Below are 21,910 nucleotides of genomic sequence, written 5' to 3'. Positions count from 1 at the left end.
ATTGACCAATGAATTAGTAAGAGTGTTAATGCTCTCAGGAATAGTGGTACAACAAATACAACAATCAATAAAATGAAAAACTGTACAAGTTCGAAATAGTCTCCATTAACAGTACTAGCCATGATCAGCTATACAAATTACAAAGCATGGTGCGGTGTGCTCTACGATAAAAGTGAGGTCAATGTGATATGCAGTTTAGTTAACCTGTCATGTATCTTCTGCACCCTACAGCAGTGATGCACAAACTTTTTAAACGCCACACCCTTTTTGAGCATACATTTTGTCCCGCTGTACACACATATTAAAACGTTAGACCTTATATTTTAACAGGTGTTTTTTATTCCCGATTGTGTAGTCACATATTTTTTCCTAAACTACAAAAAGTCCAGATTTAACTAAATACATAAGCGTACACAAAATCAACATTTAAAATCAGTCAATTAATCCCACCCACCTAGAACTGCCAAATCAGTCATTTGGACTGCCTTTTATAATTCATGTTTTTATTTTGAATATAACCTACAACCTACCCACAGCGCTTCGGCACAGACATTCCGATAACAAAACTGTAACGCTGCAGGCTGCTACAACTCAACCTGGATTCAGTGCTGCACCAAGTGACTCACGCAAGAGAAAACATGTTCCTTTCATTTTAAATTAAAATATAACTTAGTTTTTACAGTTTTGTATGTACATATACCTGTTTAAACACTACTTTCTTTTGAAATGTTTCATTTTAATATTGATGTTGTTTAAGCGTCACAATGACTGCCGGCAGTGGTTCTAGTATAACCACGATGGTTCCAGTGTTAAACCTGTGTTTCTAAGAAAAAAATATGTGAATTAAAATATTTTTTTACACTTTGAATATCAACATTTAGCTAACATTTCTAACAAATAAATCCGTGAAATAAAACAATTTTTTTTTTTTTTTTTTAAACTTGGCGATTCCACATTTACCTATCAGATATGCACACCAGGAGCGACGCTAACGACACAAATACAGAACGAGTACAAAAAAAACTCAGACACCTGTAGCTAGTCATGAAAAGCAGACTGTCGTCTCCTGCTCCTTTTGTGGAGATGAAATAAAATGAATAAAACACAAAGAAATAAGTGTATGGGAAGGTACACCACACACTAAAAAAATAAGGAAACAGTTCTGGGAATACCACCGGCTTGTTAGAGCTAATGTGATTATTATTATTGATCAACATTATTAAAACAAAGAAACGTCATTTTAGAGAAATATGAAACCGGTGTGTTCTGCTCCCCATCACTGACTAAAATTAAGGTGAAAAAGAGACAGACTTACCATAAATTTCCAATTGTTCTACTATTTCTTGCCATGTGGCGTCGTCCTTTTTATTATCTATATATCTATGGACGCTGGCATCATAAAGAATATTATATTTTTAAACTTCAATAATTACATTTTCATTGAGATCCATTTTTAAAATATGTTTTTGTTATAATCTCTACGTGACCAAGAGAGTGACGGGTGATGGTCTGACAGCCACTACCTTTGAGCTTATTTCTGATTGGCCCATTGCCACACGAACATTGTGTAGCACAAATACAAATAAAACAAATGTATTTATGTATTTGCTTGCTTCATGTGCGCCGTTGGCTTCGCTTGCGGTGTGCATTACTCTGTTTAAATCAATAGTCTTAATTATTTTTTATTCGCTCGTGTCCGATGTGCATATCCCTTTAACATGCAAGCCCACGCCCATTGACGCGTTTGATTTCGCATTGTGTGCTGCAGAGCTGTGCTTACACTCCAACTTTTAAGAATGTGTTTGTAAAACATTTATGTATTCAGCTAAATCTGGACATTTTTTGGTACAAATATGCGATTTATATAAAATCCGGTAAAAAATACCTGTTAAAACATTACTGCTTATAACTTTTTTTATTTATTTATTTATTTTACATTTGTCGCCCTGTTCTCTGCAGTTTCACTGACACACTCACCACTTCAAACATAATGTCTCTGGTTCAACAAGTTCTAGAGTGATTATCAACGGCTCATTTGAAAGGTAAGAACTTGGACTAATAGCATTCATTTATGTATTTATTTAAAATGTTCTATCCTTCAAAAAATGTTTTTACAGAACTGTTCCTTTTGTCATAGTCACGCCGTCCCTTACTGAATCTCCGCGTGCCCTCACTTTGCGCACCACTGCTGAACATCAGGTCACTATAGAAGACCATCTTCAACAACTAAACACAGTTGCCACTGCTCACAACGGGAATGTTTCTGTTAACGTGATTCACCTACAGTAAGCGGTATAAACTCTCACACAATAACCTGACATTCAAAATGTCCCCCCAATCACCAGTACAGTAAGCAAAACAAACACCCATGTATGTGGTTAAAAAGCTGTATTAAGACACTCATTACACTAATAAAAAAGATGTATTAAAACCTATGAATGTAATAAAAAGTACAGTAATCCGTCACGTATCCAACAGCGATAGGAAAAGGGTAGGAGCGGATACAGTGCCTATAGAAAGTTTACACCCCCTTTGAAAATGTTCACCTTTTTTTGCCTTATAGCCTGGAATTAAAATGCATTTATATATATAAATGCATTTTAATTCCAGGCTATAAGGCAAAAAAAAGGTGAACATTTTCAATATATATATACACATATACATATAAAAAAATCTACACATCCTACCCCACAACTTCCAAGTGAAAAAAATATTAGAAATTTGTAGAAAATGAATTCAAAATAAAAACTGAACTAGTTTGGTGTCCATCCCCCCTTGTAATAGCAATCCTTAATTAGCTCAGTTGTAACCAATCACCTCTAAAATCACACACCAATTTAAGTGGCCTTCACCTGTGTTAAACTGTAGTGATTCACATGATTTCAGAATAAATTCAGCAGTTCCTGTAGGTTCCCTCTGTTGGGTAGAACGTGCATCTCAACCATTCAAAAGAACTCTGGGACAAAGTTGTTGAAAGGCACAGATCAGGGGATGGGTGTAAAAAAAATATCAAAGGCTTTGAATATCCCTTGGAGCACGGTCAAGACGATTATTAAGAACTGGAAGATGTTTGGCACCACCAAACTGCCTAGATCAGGCCGTCCCTCCAAACTGGATGACTGAGCAAGAAGGAGACTGATCAGAGAGGCCACCAAGAGGCCAATGGAAACTTTGCAAGAGCTACAAGCTTTTATGGCCAAGACTTGTCAAAGTGTGTTATGTTTGGCGCAAACCCAACACAGCACATCACCCAAAGAACACCATCCCTTCTGGGAAGCATGGTGGTGGCAGCATCATGTTATGGGGATGTTTCTCACTGGGGCACTTGTCATGATAGAAGGAAAAATGAATGGAGCAAAGTACAGAGAAGTCGTCCTTGAGGAAAACCTGCTGCCCTCTGCAAGAAAGCTGAAACTGGGATGGAAGTTCAACTTTCAGCATGACAACGACCCAAAGCACACAGCCAAAGCTACACTGGAGTGGCTAAAGAACAAAAAGGTAAATGTCCTTGAGTGGCCCAGTCAGAGCCCTGACCTCAATCTAATCGAAAATTTGTGGCATGACTAGAAAATTGCTGTCCATCAATGCTCCCCAAGGAACTTGACTGAGCTTGAACAGTTTTGTAAAGAAGAATGGTCAAATACTGCCAAATCTAGGTGTGCAAAGTTGGTAGAGACCTATCCCAACAGACTCACAGCTGTAATTGCTGCCAAAGGTGCTTCCACCAAGTATTAACTCAGGGGTGGAGACTTATCCAATTATCAGTTTTATATTTTTTATATATAATTTTTTTTTCTCAATAAAAACTTCTCCCCTTAACAGTGTGAAGTATGGTTTGCAGATAAGTGGAAAAAAAATCCTCATTTAAATGCATGAAACTAAGGCACTGACACAACAAAATGTGAAGTTCAAGCGGGGTGTAGACTTTGTATAGACACTATGTAAAAAGGTGGATAAATGAATCTTGTTTTAAATACTATTATACACAGCTGTAACAATTACTGTACTTTATTATTATTGTTCTGAGATTCAGCTTTTATTAGGGCGCTCCCCTAAACCCCTTATTTAGAAAGATAATGCTTGTGACAGATTAGTTGTCTGCCATTTGGGTGTGTGCATTCGCTGCTGAGTTACAGGCAGGAGATCAAGACGGAGGCTGAAGTTGATACGCCCCGCAGGTGACGAGTTCCAAGCATGTTTTAGCAATCACACAGCATCTAACAGAGACTTTTTATTTACACTGAATTTTCGTGCTGATGCTCATTGCTTTTCTCTTTCCAGCCATGCTTGCTTGCTGTTGCAGTCAGTGTTGTTTTTTCAAACTGTAAATAAACCTGACACTGTACAGTGGTATAATAGCCAAGGTACTGCACAGGGGTTGATCGATCTGTCAAGCTGTTTTACTACAGCCTTTTTTTAATTTAAATTTATGTGACTGACAAGGTAACGAGGTGAAAAGAGCCGATTTGTGGATTAGTAAGAGCGATTACTACAGTATAAAGCAGTGCGTTTGTTATTTAAATGTCAAACGTTATTTGTCCTATACCAACATCTGCCCGAAATAACCCTCTACGGTTTAAGTGGTGGCGACTACATTTAATCAAACAGAAAATGAAACTAAATCCAATGCAACACAGCACAGTAAATGTGGACCAATGCACAGAAAGTTAAATGTAAAATTTCCCAAATCCTGTTTTATCAAAAACACACAATAACTGTACATTGCAAAGATATGTACAAATACTGTAGCTTAATGCTTTATCGTTCAGATTGGTAAAAAATAATAAATAAATTGGTACTTGGGACTGTTTGCTAAAACTGTATTTTTGTCTTAAAAAAATATATTATTATTAGTAGTAGTTGAAGTAATAGTAGTATGATACTCAAGCCCGCTTTTTTCCTTTGAACAGAGTAACTATACCAATTACTATGATATACTCGTAATAATGTTACACATCCCCCCCCTGAAACGCTTAATCCTTTGAGTAGTGAGTTCTAAAATGCGCTGCTAGTCCAGTGAAAGCTATATGTTTGTATGTGTGTAATGAATACTGACGAAATAGACAAATAATTTTTACTGTAAATAAATTAAACAAATAAATATATATTTTTATTTAGTCATAGGGAAAGGTTTTGACAAAAAAATAAAATGTAGGCAATAAACAATGGAGTGGAACAGCCAAACAACACGTCTTAACAAAAAAAAAAAAAAAAAAAAAAAAAAGAGATATGAACAAATCGTATTGGGGTAAACAGGTTGTGGTGGAGGAGGGAGTGAGAGTTTCTAATGCTTCAGTGTATGATTCTCCTTGAAGCACGGAGCAACGCACAGAGCTTGGCACCGCCTCTTCGCTGTCACTTATGCTGATGGTAAATATTCTTCACTTATGTCTTCACTGACACACTCGCTGACATCCGATTCAGTGGAAGAATTGTGTGTATTTGAATTTTAAATCGGAATCTGAATTCAGTATTATTACTAATACTTCTTTCTAACTGAGCGATTTTCGCTGGTTTACAAGCTGTTGCCATTTTTGTGACTGCGTTTATTGTATGCAATTCAGTCAATATCTGGCAGAGGTGGCAAGAGACCAATAAAAGGTGTTAGTGAAACCTAGTGTTACAATATTATGCGATCAGGGGTTTTATACACTCAGTAATTCAAGTTTAAAGTTGCAGAACGTAACGGTGGTTTGTGGTTATGTCCACATCTTTTCCTTTCTGACACTTGCCCAATTTAATTTGAAATCTGAGAACAGATGCTGCATAGACAGCAGTTTCTGCAAGACAAGAAACTTGACTTTGCACGCAGTTTGAAAGGTTATTAGATGGGGTGCAAATCGGATGAATGTTAAAAATTTGATTGATTTTTAGCAAAATATGATAATAACTGAAGTGATATTATCAGGTACTTTTTTCCCATTGACTTTCATTATTTTCTGGCCGAGACATTTCAATGTGGTAATAATAAGCAGAGTGTGACATTAAGCGGGTTTCATTGCATTATTAGTATATTAATTATTGTTATTACTATTATTAGGCTTCCAGGCCAAAATGGCTGGGAAGCCTATTATTGTTGTAAGGATTTTTATTATAATTATTTTTTTTTCTTCCACCAAAATTACAAATACCTGTAAATTTTAAACAGCTGCAACAAAACTCACGAAATTTGGCACAAATGTAGAGGACTGTGGGACGTTGTGCATATGGCGCCCTTTGGTCACATGGTGTAGCAGCCATTTTGGATTTACTGAAAATTTTGGACAATATTCAAAAGTCTTCTTCTGATGAATGGTAGATAGTACAGCTGTGACATTTTTTGTACATAGTCCACTCATCTCCACAATTGATTCTACTTAAGGTAAAGTGGATCGGTCACATAGTGTGGCGGCCATGTTGGTGCGGTGCAGTAACGTAGGATGTGCACGTGTTGATATAAATTGGTTTTGATTTGTGGTGCAAATTTGCCCTCTTGTGAAATTTTAGAATTGCAGTTTTGGTTAACAAAATCACCGCAAGAGACTGCTTATGACCATGAGAACTTGTAATTCCTGATAAAAATTATATTTCCTTTACGTGCAACAGTAACCGTGCAAAAATTATGTTGCCTTACCGTGGAAGGGTGCTCACTGGTCACAAAATGGACATAGTGATGTTTTGTTTTTACAATGCCTGCTGATAAAAAAAAAAACACAGCTGCAGATAAATTCTTCAAACTTCTGAGTTATGCAGACCTCGGGAAACTAATGCCAGCAATTGAATAAAGCCGATTGGTTAAATGCACTTCACTGTAAAAGCTAGTTAGAATATTGTTTGCATCCAAATAACATTTTAATTTGCTGCTAACCAATGCTTCCAATATTTTTGCCAAAATTGACACAGCCTATTGTGTCCAAAATAATTTGTGATGATAATGTTCTATAACAACCAATGCACTTAAATTTCACAGTAACTGCTTCGAAGCCGTAAAGTTGCTTGCAACTCTAGTTATTTATTATTATTATTATTATTATTATTATTATTATTATTATTATTATTATGCTTCCAAGCCGAAGGCTGGGAAACCTGTTATTGTTAAGATTTTTTATTTTTTAATTGAATTAATTTATTATTTTCTTCCCAAAACTTTAAACTGCTGCTGCTTCAAAGCTGTGTGACTGATCAGGTTCTGACTTGTCAGCTAACAAGCTGGATACTTTGGCTGTCTGATGCTCAAAAAATTTGCTGCTGCGTCTTTGCAATTGGCGCTGTGACGTATTTTTTGATAAAACCTTTCAAAATCTTCTTGGGAACCGGTGAAGCGAATGATCTGAAACTTGGTATATATCATCAGCATCCAAACCCGCATCAAGTTTGCAAAGCAAATGTTGCTGTGATAAATTTTAATGTCAAAATGGCTGCAATAAATCTTATTGAAACGCGCCCTTAACAGCAAACTGCTGCTATTTGAACAATGTTTCATTAACAAACTCCAATCATGGTAGTTGTTGTCCCAGTAACAATGGAATACAGATCTGTAAAAACGGTTATGTCTTATAAAACAAGACGTCTGCCAGGTGTGTTTACATCTGAAATTTAAAATTGCCTCAGTTGACAAACAGTTTACTTGACTAACTCGAAACTTCACAAGCATCATCCTTGACACTGTAGCAATACAACTGACTTTTGAGAAACTTGTGTTAAAAACAAGATGGTTGCCTGATGCATTTTTGAAAAAAAAAAAAATCTTTTCTTCTGTGGAACTGTTGAAGTTGCTGATTTTAAACTTGGCACATTGAGAACTAAACACGCTTAGACGGGTACTGATACTGGGGCTTGGGAGCCGTAAAACTCCCTTCTTCTTCTTCTTCTTCTTTACTTTTTTCTTCCAAAAGTTGCTGGTAGAAGCCTATGGGCAATAGTTGGTGATATTCGGCAAATTTGCGTAAGTCACGTAGTTCGACAGCCATGTTGGATTTTGCGGAATTTGTTAAAACGCCTGTGTATTGAAAAATACTTACTGCAGAGTTCTGAAAATTGCTATACATGTTGAGGCATAGGCCATGGTTAACTGTTGTTAATATGAAGCTGATTGGTACTGTGGTTTGGCAACCACTTTGATTAATGTCATAAAATTACCATAAAAATATATACTCATCAAAATTCAAACATCTTCTCTGAAACCGCTTATCCGATTGAAACAAAAATTGGAATAAAACATCAGTATGGTCATCTATTATGCTTGTTCAAGGGAAGTTGCTACTGTGAAAATCATACACAACTGGCTATAAAACTGCCCAGAACTTCTTCCTGTAGATAGGGGCGTGGTTGTTACGTAACATGTATAGTAACCCATATATGCCCTATAAAAAAAAGAAGCTGATCGGTTGTGTGGTATGGCAGCATGTTGTGTAACATCAATAACAAACAAACATCATCTTCTTAGAAACCACCTATCCAATTAAAGCAAAAATGAGCAGACATTATCCAAGTAAGATTATCTTTTACTCTTGTTCGAGAGAAGTTGCTACAGTAAAAAACATGGCTACTGTGGACCAGTAAGATTTCAGCATTGATCTTTTTGCATATATGTCAGTGGTACAATACAGTAGACTTAAGAAACTTTGTATAATAGTAGAGGACTATGAGAAGTAATGTCAGTAACGTAATGAATCTGATTGGTCACATGGTTTGGCAATAACTGCTTGGAAGCCGTAAAGTTGCTTGCAACTCTAGTTCTTATTATTAGGCTTCCAAGCCTATGGCTGGGGAAGCCTATTGTTATTGCTGTGATTTATTATTATTATTATTTTTATTATTATTGTTATTATTATTTATTTTTCCTTCCGAAATCTAACAATGAAATCTAATGTTTTTATTGTATTTTATTAGATTACTTTATAGGTAGCTACTATCAATTTAGTAATTTGTTGCTTCAGCCCTTCAATTATCTTTAGCCTAGTTATTAAAACATTATTTTTACGAATATTTACATTAAGGAATGAGTCGAGGAGGGGTGAGGAATGATGTCTGACGATTGAGTCGAGGAGGGGCGAGGATTGACTCGAGCAGGGGCGAGGATTGACAAAACTAATAATATAACTAACTTATTTTGTATCTAACTTGCCCTCTCTCACAGTCGTCAATGGAGAATGCAAATTAATATTTGATCACTGAGACCAATTTTGGTTGCACCTGGTGACCCACAGCTCGCAAATTTGAGCCCTGCATTTAGTACTGATTTGTACATTCTACTGTGCCCCCAGCATTTGAATAATGCTTTACATTACAACGATCAGCAGGTGACAACATACATAAGCTTTACAGTAAAATATGGGTTACTTGCGATATATAATGGTAATTAAACCACATATATGCATGCTTGTATGTATAAACATTGCATATTTAGTGGTAGCCATTAGTAACACTGAAAAACCCAAATCAAATTTGAATACATTGTGACTCATTTTGTCTCTTTTTACAGACACACAACCAATATGTCTATTCATAGCATTTGTTAATATTTAAACAGCCTTTTCAGGCTTATTTGTAAAAAAAACAAACAAAAACATAGACAGGACTGTCGTTTCAGAAATTGCATTGATTTACTACAGCGCTACTCGTCACCACAGCTGTTTGTCTCAGGTAAGATTAACCTCTAACCCAGGGGTCTTCATTGCGCGGCCCACAGGCCAGTCGCGGCCCCCCACGTCCCTAAATTTGTCCCTTCATTCAAGTGATTCTTTGTTATTAGAAATGCGTTTAAATTAGAAATAAAAAGGGATTTATAACCTTGCACATTTACACTTGAAATAGAAAGTGAAATGCATTTTGGGAGTTGTACTTTACTAATCTTGCATTTGTGTTATAATAATACATAACCAGTAGGTTAGTAAAATACAACTCCCAAAATGCATTTCAATTTCCCTTTCTCGCACAACGTTCGTTGTAAGGCACGCACGTTTTCAGTACAAGGTTTCTGTAAATGACGCCGACACTGGAACTACTGTACAATGGAGGAAAGTTCAAGCAGTTCAGGACGAGCACCGTAACTTTCAGGAGAGATGGACAAATGACTTTTTCATCATCTTAAATGAGAAATCTGAAAAGCCAGTTTGCTACATGTGTCAGAAAACTGTCTCTGTTCCATAGAAGACGACTTCTGAATATTGCCCAAAATTTTCATTAAATTCAAGATGGCTGCCACATCATGTGACCAAAGGCCACCACATTGCCCATGGCACAACGTCCCATAGTCCTCTACATTCTTGCCACATTTTGTGCGTTTTGGTGCAGCAGTTTAGAAGTTATAGGCATTTGTCATTTTGGAGGAAGAAAAAAAAAAAAACTAGAGTTGCTAGCAACTATAAAGGCTTCCAAAGAAAACATGGTTCAATCATCACAAATAATCGCCGATACAGCTCGCTACGTTTCCTATAATTAGTTAATGGGCTACTTAAGTTGTATCATGTACAGAGCATAATCTTATGCTGAAGTTTAAGTGCACTATCTGTGTTAGATACAACTGAGGAGCTATAGGCCAATTTATGGGTTTTGAACCTTAGCAGAGGTCAAAGGTTATGGGTGATGACATTTTTTTATAGCGCACGTATGACTTCCTATACGTGTTCAATATAAATGATTGCCGTATCTGCACCCCTTAATGTCTTTTTTTTTTTTTTTTTTTTTTTTAACACACAACTGTACCAACATTGAAGAGCACACGTGCAACACTGTTCTTGTTTTGGGTCATAAAAGTCATTTTTCAGTTATCAATATGGTCGCCAAACCATGTGACCAAAACATGCCATTTTGAAACAGACAGTACTTCACATTACTCTCTACTACCATATTTAGTTTCGTGCCTCTGGTGTATTGGAGTATGGATTTATACTTTAATATAATACAAATATAGCACTTGTGAAATTGTTGTTTTGTTCACGGCATCTATGTTTTTTAATGAAAAAGAGGGGATTTTACAAAACAGAAAAGACCTTCTCATGAGCAAACGTGACAATTTTGGTGCCGATCAACACTGTGGTTTCAGACAAGAAGATCTTTGAATATTTTGCGCATATCCAACATGGTGGGCAAACCAACCGTCCAACTTTGTTTCAACATATTTTTTTTAAGAGGCTATTCATGCGCTATCTACTGTCGTTGTCAGATCTCCATCTTAAGACGTTTGTCGACAAGAGTTTTGAAAATTGCCCAATATTTTCACAAGATCTAGCCTTGTGGCCAAACTGTAAACTTTTAAACTAAAGGACCAAGGTCTGGTACTCTGCCCATAGGCATCTACCTACGTATGCATTTTCATAACTCTGCGACAAACTTTTGGCGGAAGGAATAATAATAATAATAATAATAATAATAAAATAATAATAATAATAATAATAAAATCACAGGAATAACAATAGATTTCCCAACCATAGGCTTGGAAGCCTAACAATAACTAGAAATTGCAGCCAACTTTAAGGCTTCCAAGCGTTTACAGCAAACAAGATATCATATGAACATTGTTAATTGGAAAGCGTAATTTTATAGTGTGTGTGTTTTTTGTAAGATATTGGTTAGTATTTTATAAATGTTGATTTAGTATTAATTGTGATTACTACTTGTGATTAGTTGTGATAGAGTGCATTGCGCGCTGTGGAATGTTCAGCTTTATATTTTAAATACCCTGGCTGTCAAATTTCTATATAGCCTGAGATCACAGTAATGTTATATAAAAATGGCAAATACTAACATAAAATCAATTTTACACTCTTAAAATAAAGTGGGCACACTATATTTTTTAACCATTATACGATTTACTACTAGATAATATAGTATTAAGCAGTATATGTTGCAGGATAAGGCATTATCATTTTTATCAGGAATTACGAGTTTTCATGGTCACAAGTGGCCTCTTGTGGTGACATTTTCAAAAGCATGCTTTGTTCAGCAAAGTCTGCATTCTAAATTTCACCACAAGAGGGCGATCTTGCACCACCCCTAGTTAAAGTCCAAACATATTTTCTTCCTGGTTTGGTTTATGCAGAGTACAGTGATATTCAGGGACGCGGTAGTGGGGGTGCAGTCGCACCCCTACACGCCGAGCGAGGGATGCAGGGGCAACCTTTCTCTTTAACTTTAGTTTATGAATGAGAATTTGCACTGCCTGCAAGAAAGTCATGAATCAACGTTTTAACCAATTAGTATTGCCGTGTGCGTACTGTCATTTAGTGTTTCAACCAATTAGCACTAAGCATTGCTATGCGAGGGCAATGTTCATTGTTCCAACCTATCACTAGCATCAGCACCAAGCACTGTCATGCGAGAGACAGTGTTTACTTACAAATGTGTCCTGACCTAGCAGCTGGTTTCACTATAACTGTGTTTAACAATGTGGGATGGCAAAATATTAAAAATTAATCTCTGTAACTTCCAGGACCATATTTAAACAGTTGAGAATAAAGGATATTTAACTGTTAACATGTGTCAATATATTTCTCAAACAAATCAATCTTCCTGCATTTCTTTTTAGTACTAGTAAGAACCAGTCCGTGTTCTGATGCCACTTATTTTAATTTAATTAAATCAAAGAAATCGTACTCAACTGTAATTTTAGTGGTGATGTCTTCTCTGTCGTGTATTTTTTATTTTTTTTATTCACTATGCCCTTTTATAACTGTTACTGCAACAGTCCAGGCCAGTGAGGCAGGATCATTTCCATTAGCAGGCTCATACTAATACTGTATTTGGAATTTGAGATTTTTTTTTAGTATGGATTCAAGTAGTTTTAGACTTTGTTTAGCTATGTCTTATTCCTTATGAAAGTCACTTGGTCTGTGCATATTTTGATGGTTAAATGCACAAAAAATGACGATTTTGTATATATTTAAACATTACCCAAAGCTGCTCATTCAGCTCCAATTATGCTAAAATGTCACCTTTTTGGGGTGATTCTCTGTGAATAACTGTGCTATCTTCACCGTTACAATTGTTTTTCATACAGCAAGTGATTCTGAAGAGTTCGGTCTATTCTTTTCGTTAACATTAATAATTAAAGGAAAGATTCACTCCCAAAGTTGCACCCCCCCCCCCGCCACAATTCTTTTAAATGGGTTACACGTGTGGCTTTGTTGCAACACACTCAGGATTTGTGATTGTTGTTTTACAAACAGGGTTACCAACACAGGTATATGCAGGCACACTCACTGGTGCTCAAAAATAATAATGAAAACCAAATGCAAAATGAAAAGGGAAAACAAAACACAATAATAAAACTACAAAACAAAAGTACTGCTTATGTAGTGCCCCCACTGCCGCTATGCCGTTCAGTATGGGTCTCCATCCTATGTTCGACTATTCTCTATACACTGGGATGGCCATAGTTCCCCATATATCTACACACATCCCCTCCGGTACATCATAATTAATTTCAATTCTTGTTTTATTTGTTTAAAGCAGCCTGTTTTCAACTGTTGGCATTCCTGCCTGGTCTTTGCTTACACTGACGTCTTCCGCTAGCATCACTGGGTATCCCGTTAGGCCACCCAAATGCATAGCCAAGGGCAGTACTTAGGGGCCGAGCAATCCCCCAAGACTCTCAGCCACTCAGAGAGAGGGAAAGCCAACACACCCTTTTCCCCACCTCTCCATGTCATTGTCATGACTGGCAGGCGGATCTTACGGGGTTGTTGAACTCTTCCTGCAAAACCATGCATGCCCCAGACAGTCAGCAAGATCTCCCATTACAGGTATAAAAAGCTTTTTTTTTTTTTATTATTATTTTTTTAAAGCATGAACGTCAATTTCATCCATTCACTGCTTGAACTGAAAAGATAAAAAAAAAGTAAATTCTTTCTAAAATAATGTTGACATTAATCGTCGACTTTGCAATAAAATAAAAATCGAATAGTAGCAAGACTAGTTATAACACATGAAAGTCTAAACTTTTCACTTACCCTTGGTACTTTCCGTAATTTGGCTCCAGCCAATGCAGCTGCTAATCCTGAGAGCGGGTGGTTCTCCTCAGAGGCCGTCGAGAATCCAGCAGCAGAAGCAATGGGGAGAGGCGGGGCTGGAGGTGGAGGTGGGGCCAGTGGAGGGGTCTGACAAGGAGGAGGTGGCGGTGGTGGCCCTGGAGGAGGAGGAGGGGGGTGGGGTCCTGAGGTGGGTGGAAGTGGAGGGGGAGGTGGTGGACAAGGAGGAGGTGGGGGTCCTGCCACTGGGGCCATGATGAGGGGTCCGGGAGGAAGTGGTGGTGGAGGAGGAGGAGCTGGCGGTCCTTGGACAGCATCTGTGTGTGAGAGTGAAAAAGGAATGAACTTAAAGGTTAAACGTTTAGCAAGGTTTTTTAATTGGTAGTTTTACCTTTAATTCAATAATGTTTTTAAACTGCATCTGTATTACTGTTCTATACATTTAAAAAAAAAAAACTAAAACATTGTCCAAATTATTTAAATTGTTTTTGGTCTTACTTTATTTTCATAACTGCTCTTATCTGTATTATGATAATAAGAATGAAGAATTCAAACTAGAAAATTTACACTATTGGACATTACGTGATGTAAATATTGACATTTTATATGCAATAGTTCATACTGTATAAAACAGGTTTATACAGTGATATTGAATAAGAGTGTACTGCTAATAAATATTACTACGATGAAATGCTTGTAATTTATAAAATTAACACTATTATATAATTAATTGAATAGTTTTATTGAGATTTGTCAAGATTATCGATCATTTATTGCACTCTGTACCAAGACGTTGACAAATATATAATATATATATATATATATATATATATATATATATATATATATATATATATATATATATATATATTATATATATAGAAATATTCTGTCTTAAACAAGCAGAAGCAGAAATGTATAGTTACTTATTAGTGGAATAAAAATCCAAAAGTAAAAGTAACAAAAAAGATAGACCACCAATTAGTCAGTTACTGTTTTATTATTACAAGTTGTTGTATTTTAAGCAGCTGAATATGGTAGCAACCAACTTGCTCCTAACGTGGCACCTAACAATTTGATTTGGTTACCAATTTATTTGACCCAAGCCATTGGCTCCTAGGCAAAATGTTAGCCCGGAGCCCTGTCAAGGTGCCTCCCCCCCCCCCCCCCCCCCCCCCCCCCGCATTTTCTAAATAAATTATTATTATGAAGTTAAACTGTGTTTTTCCTTCTGTCGCCAATAATAAGCTTTATATATGAATCCAAAGCAAAAATACACAACATCCTACACTTTGGCCTTGACTTAAGATTAGTGGCCTTGGTGCCCTCTACAAATTTATTTGTTGCCAATGTAGAGCCCTACAAGCAGATAGCTGACATTACTTAAAAAAATAAACTAAACACACACACTTCAGCGCATTCATATTATCTGATGTGTACAGACAAGAAAATGATTTTTCTGAACACAGGGTTTAGTAAGTAAAGTAAGTGCACTCCACCCTGATTAGTTCATTAGTAATGAGAGAAAAGCCTTACCCTGCAGGGTCTGAGATTCAGCCAGCTGAGAAGCCACCAGTGAGGCAGGCGGCAGCTCTGGAGCAGAGCAGGAGTCACTCAGCACAAAGTTTAGAAAGTGTTCAGCAGAAGCTGCGGAGGGAGAGGGGAGAACACCAGGCTGGGATGAGGGAGTCGACACAACAGGGGTGCTTGGCGAAGCAGATGCAGCTTGACAAGAGGACAGTGACAGTGGAGGCAAGGGCGGGGGAGGTGGTGGGGGCACATGAGGAGCACTGCTGGACGGGGACAGGGCCATAGCAGGGGAGTCCGGGGGACTGTTAGCTGCTGTAGGAGAAGAGGGTTTGTGGGTGAGGGGGCTGGGGAATGAAATAGGGAGCAACGGGCGAGAACCAGTGGCTTTTCCTGGGGGGCTACTGATCATAACGGGAGGGGAAGGTGGGAGTGGGCTGAAATTGGTGGCAGACCAGACTATGGATTTGGAGGACAGGGGAGTGGGAGGGGGAGCTATCAAAGGGGAAGGAGGGGCTGGGTTTTTATTGATGGGCCGGGGGACAGTAGCGTAATGAGGCAGCACAGGATGGAAAGCAGAGCCGAAAGAAGTGGCAAAACGAGAGGCAGAGTGCCGCAGTGGAGGGGTGGGTGGGGCATTGCTAGCAGGGGCGGATGTTGAAGTGTAGTCGGGAACAGAGGACTCGGTCACAAATGTTGAGACGGGAGTAGAGATGGCTTTGGAGTAAGATGGTGGAGGTGCGGCGGGAGGCTGGCAACTGGAGTAGTCAGGAGGAGGAGTGCTGTAGAGCGAGCTGTCAAAAGATGGAGCTGGACCCAGATGAAAAGGACAGGAGGAGGAGGAGGAGGAGGAGGAGGAAGCAACAGCCGTGCAGAGAGGAGGAAACAGGTGAGAGTGAAAAGAGAAAGAAGAAAAAAGGGAGCAAATGAAGCAAGGAAACCAGCAAGGTTTTAAAAAATATATATCTATCTATATCTATATCTATCTATATATATATATATATATATATATATATATATATATATATATATATATATATATATATATATAACCTAAAACCAAGGTTAGAAAAAACATGGTTAGACTTGAGGGGAAAAAAAGTTATATATATTTTATACACACACACACACACACATATATATTATACACAGCTCTGGAAAAAATTGAGAGACCACTGCTGGTTTTACTATTTATAGGTATGTGTTTGGGCAAAATGAACATTTTTGTTTTATTCTATAAACTACTGACAACATTTCTCCCAAATTCCAAATAAAAATATTGTCATTTAGAGCATTTATTTGCAGAAAATGACAACTGGTCAAAATAACAAAAAAGATGCAGTGTTGTCAGACCTCGAATAAGGCAAAGAAAATAAGTTCAGATTCATTTTTAAACAACACAATACTAATGTTTTAACTTAGGAAGAGTTCAGAAATCAATATTTGGTGGAATAACCCTGATTTTCAAGCACAGCTTTCATGCGTCTTGGCATGCTCTCCACCAGTGTTTCACATTGATTGGGTGACTTTATGCCACTCCTGGCGCAAAAATTCAAGCAGCTCGGCTTTGTTTGATGGCTTGTGACCATCCATCTTCCTCTTGATCACATTCCAGAGGTTTTCAGTGGGGTTCACGTCTGGAGATTGGGCTGGCCGTGACAGGGTCTTGATCTGGTGATCCTCCATCCACACCTTGATTGACCTGGCTGTGTGGCATGGAGCATTGTCCTGCTGGAAAAACCAATCCTCAGAGTTGGGGAACATTGTCAGAGCAGAAGGAATTAAGTTTTCTTCCAGGACAACCTTTGTTGTCCCCAATGTGTGCTGCTTGACCTTGTTCTTATAAACCGCCGTCTTTGAAATTTTAGGGATGGAAGCAACCCGACGCTGACTGTATCCCTCTGCCAGTAAAGCCAGAATTTAACCCTTCTTTTCCTCACTCAAAACTTTCCTTTTCAACTCTTTGGGCATGATCAATAGTTATTTTTTTATTCCAATTACTTTTGAAGTACTACTAGCACTGTTTTGCCTTCAGCTGGTCCTATTGCAAGAGGATAGTGATGACCACAGGAGTGGTTTTTATACTTTTCCTCATTAAATAAGATTTGGTTCAGGTGATCCCCTAATCAGTACCTCATTCAGTAGAATGAGGTGTGCCTGTGTTGGAATTCAGCAGACACTGTAATGGAATGGCTGCCATACATGTAGAGATGCTGATTTAAGAAAAATTTGCAGTGGTCTCTTAATTTTTTCCAGAGCTGTATTATATATATAATCTCCCCCTGAGTCAATACTTGGCAGAACCACCTTTGGCAGCAATTACAGTTGCGAGTCTTTTGGGGTAAGACTCTACCAGGTTTGCACATCTGGATCGTGTAATATTCGCCCATTCTTTGACAAAATTGTTCAAGCTGTCAAGTTGGATGGAGATCGTTGATGCACAGCAATCTTCAAGTCTTGCCACAGATTCTCAATCTGTTTCAAGTCCAGGCTTTGACTGGGCCACTCTAGGACATTCACTTGTTTTTAACCCACTCCAGTGTCGCTTTGACTGTATGCTTTGGGTCATTGTCTTGCTGAAAGGTGAATCTCTGTCCCGGTCTTAGGTCTTTTGTAGACTGAAGCAGGGTTCCCTCAAGATTTTGCCTGTATTTAGCTCTGTCCATTTTGCCCTTTTCCCTGACAAGCTTCCCAGTCCCTGCCGATGAAAAGCATCCCCATAACATGATGCTGCCACCTTCATGCTTCACAGAAGGGATGGTGTTACCTGGGTGACGTGCTGTGTTGGGTTTGTGTCAGACATAACGCTTTGCTTTTAGGGCAAATAGTTCAATATTTTGCCACATCTTTTCAGTCTCCCACATGCCTTTTTGTAAACTCCAAGCAGGATTTTACAAGGGCTTTTTCAGAAATGGCTTCCTTCTTGCCAATCTTCCATACAGGCCAGATTTGTGGAGTACCTGAGCTATTGACGACACATGTTTCTCGCATCTCAGCCATGGAATGCTGTAGGTCTTCAGAGTTGTCATTGACCTCTTCCTGGCTTCTCTGACCAATGCCCTTCTTACCTGGCTGCTCAGTTTGGGAGGAAGGCCTGCTCTAAGCAGACTCTGGGTGGTGCCGTACACCTTCCACTTCTTAAAGATCGACTTAACTGTGCTCCAAGGGATATTCAATGTTTCTGAAATCTTTTTATTCCCCTCCCCTGATCTGTGCCTTTTCACAACTTTATCCCAGAGTTATTTTGAAAGCTCCTTGGTCTTCATGGTAGTATCTTTGCTTTGAATGCACTACCCAACAGAAGGACCTTACAGAGACAGGTGTATTTAATCTGAAATCATGTGAACCACTTTTATTGCACACAGATGGACTCCATTTAACTTATTGTGTGAATTCTGAAGGCAATTGGTTGGACCTGAGCTTATTTAGGAGTGTCACAGCAAAGGGGGTGAATACTTATCAAATGAAGACTTTTCAGATTTTTATTTTTAATTGATTTGTTTTTTCACCCCCTCCCCCCATTTTTTTAAACATTGAAAGTGTTGAGTAGGTTGTGTAAATCATAGATTGTGTATTCATTTTAACAGTGCCGGCAGGGGAAGGTGGGAGCAGCTGCTGCTGCGTATTCATGTCATGGTTTTATAAAGTTGATCTTACATGGTGTTGCTGTACAAAAGGTAATCTATTTAGTATATTATCTTCAACCATTTAATAATTTTTAGGCAGCATTTCCCCGTTTGTAGTTCCCTCTTCTTCTGAACTCCTCAGAAACAGCTGCATGACAGACACTTGCAAAATCGCTCCCACCACTACTCTAAGTTGTGCTCTGACTTGACAAGTACCACTGACTGCCTAAAACCATCAGCAAGCTTGCTTTCTCTTAATCTAATTTTGTTGTCTCCTGCTGAAGCAAAGTACTTGAGTGCAAAAAAGGTATACTGAACTGAAAACACAGACTATCCACTTTCTATTCATTAAAAAAAAAAAAAAAAACTCAAAGGATTTTTAAAGCAACACATAATGAGCTACAGAGACAAATACAGTTATCAGATTTACTTGTTTCACTTTATTTTATGAGATACAGGAAGATGAACTGCACTGCTGAAAGATAGGTGTATCAACTCTTCAAAAGATCCAGCTAGCCACAGCAAGGTCTAACCTAGCTGTTATATGAACATCACTTAGTTGATTGAGAAAAGTAAAAACAATACAAGAAATACTGTATAGGATAGGACATGCAGTGCTCACTTACCGGTGTTTGACATCCTCTGCTCCCTCTCCCAATCCATCTGCTCCCTTTCAAGGTGCTCCTGGTGCTCTCTCTCCAGTCTCTCTGTCTCAAGCCTCTCATGCTCTAGTCTCTCTTGCTCCATTCTTTCACGTTCTAGCCGTTGAAGATGCTCTCTCTCCAGCCGCTCTCGTTCAAGCTGCTCCTGTTCTAGTCTCTCCCTCTCTAGTCTCTCCAGCCTCTCGCGCTCCAGCTCCTTCTGTCGTTGCTGCTCCTGCAGCTGCCTAAGAGCAATATATATATATATATATAATAAAAGGTATAAACCACGATGGGCAGTGCGATTCTATACCACCCAGAAGTGGTCTATATCATCGGAACCGCACGGCCCAAAGTGGTTTATACCGCTTATAACACGGCTACCTGTCATTTGTGGGAAGAAAAATAATTAAAATTAAAACACATTTAGACAAAACCAGAGCGTTTTATTGTATACATATCCGCAGTTTAACATAGTCCCGCATTTTATTTAATTCATCGTTCGCTTATTAAAAATAAATTGAACATGTCCGTTTATTGTGAATTTCTGCATCGAAAGTGCCGTCTCACTAGAAACTAGAGGACTGGCCATAGGCTGTGATGGACAGATTTTCAAATGAACATCATGAATCGTTTATTTAAAAAACAAGTGGTATATATATATATATATATATAATTAAAATCTAAAATAAATAGTATAAAATGTGATACATGTATTATTAGTTAGGGTTTTTTGGAGTTGGACATGCAGGCAGAAGTTCATCACAAATGCTATTTTACCATTGGACCATTACTGTGGAACGCTACCCAACAAACAGCTATCCTCCAGCAGGCAAATACAGCACTCCTAAATAAAGCTTACCTTGGTATTTTAAAATTAGCATCAGCAGTAAACCCATCAATCTAAAAAATACAAGCTTGCAGCACTTGGCAAATCACTACTAAATGGCCATTTGTTTTTATACTCCTGCATATTAACATGGATCCTGAACAAATCATTAAGTAGAATGCCTTAACATTTAGTGCACTGTAAGTCGGGTAATGTAGGATGTACTTTTTCACTTAAGTATATTTTGTGGGAAAAGTTGAGGGAAGTCTTAGTTGTAAACAAAAGACATCACCTGGCAATATTTCTACAGTATGCAATCCATTTTTTACAAAAGTAAAAACTGCCAATATCTCATATACAGTACACCAGTGTTTTGAAGGAGTCTGTTTTAATCAGAACAGGTAAAATATATACAGTATCAGAAATGTACATGCATATAGCTAGACTTGCTACTATTCGGGTTTAAACAATGTGGCAGCCGAGGATTGGAGAAGTGGTTGCACTAGTTAACTAAGGGGTGATCTGTTCCTTGATATGGTTAAGCTGAACCGGAAGGAAAGACGTGTGTTTTGTTTGTTTTGTCATTATTAAATATACTGTTAGTTGTCATTTAGAGGCCAGCACAAACCCGGACTACACTGCACTTTGTTATTTTCATGAATAACTGTATTTGCACCACGAGTACTTGAGCACTCACTGTGGACTTTGTGTTTTCTGTTACATGTGGGTATAAGATCGAGACTTATTTTGGGACCAACCCATGGATTATTGTAATTGTTTCTCTGTTTCTCATTGTAATTGTTTACTGCCATTTTGTCATCAGATTTTGGGTTACAAAAATAAATACCATTGCACCTGGATTATCGTTGTCTGTCTGTTCACTGCTGTATTCCCGCACCTGCACACTGTTAACCACCTTGCCACAGCAATATTTAAATATAAGGCATTGACTAATGTTTGATAATTTTTTCATTTTTTTAATACATAAACAATAAATACATCCCTACAATAAAGTTGAATTATCTACCTTAAAACTCCAAAGAAACTGCAACATCTTAATACAATTTATAATAAAACATAATACAAGTTCTATAGTACAGTGGCTCTCAAATGTATTCACCCCCCCTTTTCCACATTTTACTGTGTTACAACATGGAATCAAAATGGATTTAATTAGGAGTTGTTGCAACTGATCAACACAAAAAAAGTCAACAATGTCAGTGAAAAATAAAATCTACAAATTGTTCTAAATTAATTACAAATATAAAACAGAAAATAATTGATCGCATTGTATTCAATCCCTTTGCTATGACATACCTAAATAAGCTCTGGTGCAAC

General features: G+C 37.8%; 1 protein-coding gene across 5 annotated transcripts in view; it reads right to left on the bottom strand.

The window, feature by feature from the left end:
* The window catches only part of enah (ENAH actin regulator), a 234,966-nt gene that overhangs the window by 15,911 nt on the left and 197,145 nt on the right, over positions 1-21,910 (bottom strand). For 3 of the 5 annotated variants that reach the window (XM_041250683.1, XM_041250681.1, XM_041250684.1), the window contains 3 exons: positions 19,729-19,988; positions 15,486-16,286; positions 13,932-14,266 (listed from right to left, as the gene is read on the bottom strand). In XM_041250683.1, coding sequence (XP_041106617.1) covers positions 13,932-14,266; positions 15,486-16,286; positions 19,729-19,988 — 1,396 coding nt within the window. The remainder of the gene's footprint in view (positions 1-13,931; positions 14,267-15,485; positions 16,287-19,728; positions 19,989-21,910) is intronic. The other 2 variants (XM_041250685.1, XM_041250686.1) reach the window with 2 other exon arrangements.

This window comes from Polyodon spathula, chromosome 5 (assembly GCF_017654505.1).
Source record: "Polyodon spathula isolate WHYD16114869_AA chromosome 5, ASM1765450v1, whole genome shotgun sequence".
Lineage (NCBI taxonomy): Eukaryota > Metazoa > Chordata > Actinopteri > Acipenseriformes > Polyodontidae > Polyodon > Polyodon spathula.
This window is presented reverse-complemented; position numbering and strand designations above follow the sequence as displayed.